The 2,500-nt window shown below is 38.6% G+C and overlaps 1 protein-coding gene and 1 long non-coding RNA gene across 2 annotated transcripts in view; one reads left to right on the top strand and one right to left on the bottom strand.

Annotated features, from left to right (window-relative positions):
• Positions 1–144: 144 nt before the first annotated feature.
• LOC138046765 (uncharacterized) lies at positions 145–738 on the bottom strand. The gene has a single exon (XM_068893351.1). It carries the CDS (start codon positions 736–738, stop codon positions 145–147), a length of 594 nt encoding a protein of 197 aa, XP_068749452.1.
• Positions 739–869: 131 nt separating this feature from the next.
• Positions 870–2,500, top strand: part of LOC138047144 (uncharacterized) — a 3,965-nt gene continuing 2,334 nt past the window's right edge. The window contains exon 1 of the long non-coding RNA XR_011131780.1: positions 870–1,089. This is a non-coding gene — a long non-coding RNA (uncharacterized lncRNA). The remainder of the gene's footprint in view (positions 1,090–2,500) is intronic.

Raw genomic sequence — 2,500 nt, 5'->3', positions numbered from 1 at the left:
ATGGAATTACCATTAAGTTTTACTTCTCTTACAGATAAATTGCTGGAGTTCCTGGAAGTGAGTTCGTTGATCGTTTGCCAGGTCTTTCGAGAACTGCCGCTACTGTGCTTAAAAGCACTTTTGTAATACATTTCTTTGGCATTTTTATTTTATTGTTGACCTGATTGCGAATTTTTTAAAATTTGTCCAATCCCATGGGTCATTAGTGATTGTTGCTTTCTTTTTCAACTTGTCCCTTTCATACATGTATTTCTTCAACTGAGGTGTCTCCCAAGGACACTTCGATGAACGAACACGTTTCGTCCGAATAGGTGCATGCTTGTCAACAACACTAAGAAACAGTGTTTTCCAAGCCAGCCACATATCATTTGGATCCTCAAGCATTAGGAGATCATCCCAACTTTGGGAAGCAATGTCATTCCGAAAACTTTCACTTCTGAAGTTTTTGAATTTCCTATATGTTACAGTTTTGTGGCCACTTCCCGATCGGTCCATACAAAGTTTGCGATATACGTAGACAAGATTGTGATCACTGATATCCACATGAGAGACTCCCGAACAAACTACCTTATCCGGGCAATTTGTAAAGATCAAATCAATCAAAGTTGACGATGAACTGGTTATGCGAGTTGGCTCTCTAATGAGTTGATGAAGACCGTAGACATTAGCAATGCTTGCTAGCAAATTCGTGTTAGTATCAAATGTAGACGAGGCCAAATTGCAATTTTGATCACCCATTAAGTACAAATCAACATTTTGAGAGTCAAGCCTACCGACTAGTGATTACAAAGATCTCCGTAGGCGAATCTGGTGGCCTATACCAAGTTGCTACTACAACAACCTCGTCCCCAACCTTCCCCTCTGCGATTTTCAAAATGGCGGCTCGTCTGGAGAAGACCCTGGCCAACGCTGAACTAACACCTTTGTTGATTAGCCCATTCATACGAACACGCTGATTGGTTTAAGTACATTCTAAAGAAATATGGCGGACGTAGCGAGTGTTTACACGAAAAAGAAAGGGCTTTAGGAGGTTGAATTGCAGTTCAGTTCAAGCGATGTTGAATCAGACTGTCATTAACGATTCGAAAGGTGAATCTTTTCCGTTATATTTTAATTTAAAAGATGTAACCAATACCATAGAAGTAGAAATAAGCGCGGGAAAATATACATAACGAGCATGTAACTTAGACAGCTAGCGAGCTGCAGCTCATTACATGTGGTCTTATGTGCGCTTTTTGTTGTTCTGTATTCATGTGCAATTAGTTTTTCCGCGTACGGAAACAAAGAAGAGTTTGAAGCGTTCTTTATGTTCGAATTTCAAATCTAAAAAGGAGCTTTTGCTCGTTACAGAGCACTGCTAATATACGGAAAATCGCTTCTATTTTCTTGGACACGTATTCCTTAAATGTAGGCCTTCTGCCTGTATTAGGTTTAGGCTTATTTCAAATCTTTTCAAATGCACTATTTTTTCTAATAATTAGATTGTTTTGGTGGCCGAGGCTGAATTGAATATTTATAATTTCTGCCGAGTTTACGTTGAAAATATTCTTGTGAATATTCTTAGATTTTAGCATATTGTATTTATGTTGTCAAAAGATTGTATTTGCTGTCTGGATGGTGTTAAAGTAATTTTAGAGCCAGCCTATAGGTATTAAATACATATTATTTGATACAATGCACATGACTTCTTGCAGAAGTGTTATTAGTATCAAACTTACTGCCAGTGCTATGTTTGAGATTCAAATGTAAAATACCTTTACTGTATTGAACTCAGTGTTTCCGCCAGACCGCACCATTGTGGGAATCCTGCATTGCATTTAGAGAAGGCCCCCAGAGAAATGGAGAAAGGGCCAATTTAGCCCTTTACTTTTACAAGGCTGCATGCAGGCTTAACCCAGGGATAGTATTCTAATAACCATCCCAAGGCTCAAAATTGTGACCGATATGGTCGCCAATGAACTAACAATGTACAATGTGACTAACATTTGTTTCTTGGCGACTAAAAATTCTAGTTTAGGTGCCATAATCACGACTTCCCTTCGCTACGTTCAGGACACCTTATGTTCTTCTAGTAAGCCATATTGAAAGATCTTTGTTTCTTTAAAACACTTAACATAAGAAAAGAAGTCAATCCATCCTTTTGCTTTGCTGTGTCTCCCTATAATGCATTACAAACACTTGGTCATTGACTTTGTCTTGCATGCCTTTGTATTGTTCTTGACCCAGGTCCTTCATGCCAGACCTCTGGCGACTAATTTTTTTGGTCCAACTATTATCTATTGGCCCCTTTCCTAAGAAATTTGCCCCTGAAACAAGTCTTAAGGGGCCACTTTGGCCCTCAAGTATAATTTTCTGGCTAAAACACTGAACTATGATGCTTTTTTCTCAGTACCTGGCCAGGGAAAATGGTTCCTGTTTTATTGTGTCTAAACACTTACATTCCTTACTGTGTTAGTTTTTCTATAAGTGGGGGCCTTATTTCAATTCTTGTTTAAGTAGT

The sequence above is a fragment of the Montipora capricornis genome, chromosome 4 (genome assembly GCF_036669925.1).
Source record: "Montipora capricornis isolate CH-2021 chromosome 4, ASM3666992v2, whole genome shotgun sequence".
Classification (NCBI taxonomy): domain Eukaryota; kingdom Metazoa; phylum Cnidaria; class Anthozoa; order Scleractinia; family Acroporidae; genus Montipora; species Montipora capricornis.
Note: the sequence above shows the minus strand (reverse complement) of the source record. Positions and strands in the feature narration are given on the sequence as shown.

Excerpts from the sequence above, each read along its gene's own strand:
- LOC138046765 (XM_068893351.1), bottom strand. The coding sequence starts at position 738 with ATGGGTGATCAAAATTGCAATTTGGCCTCGTCTACATTTGATACTAAC.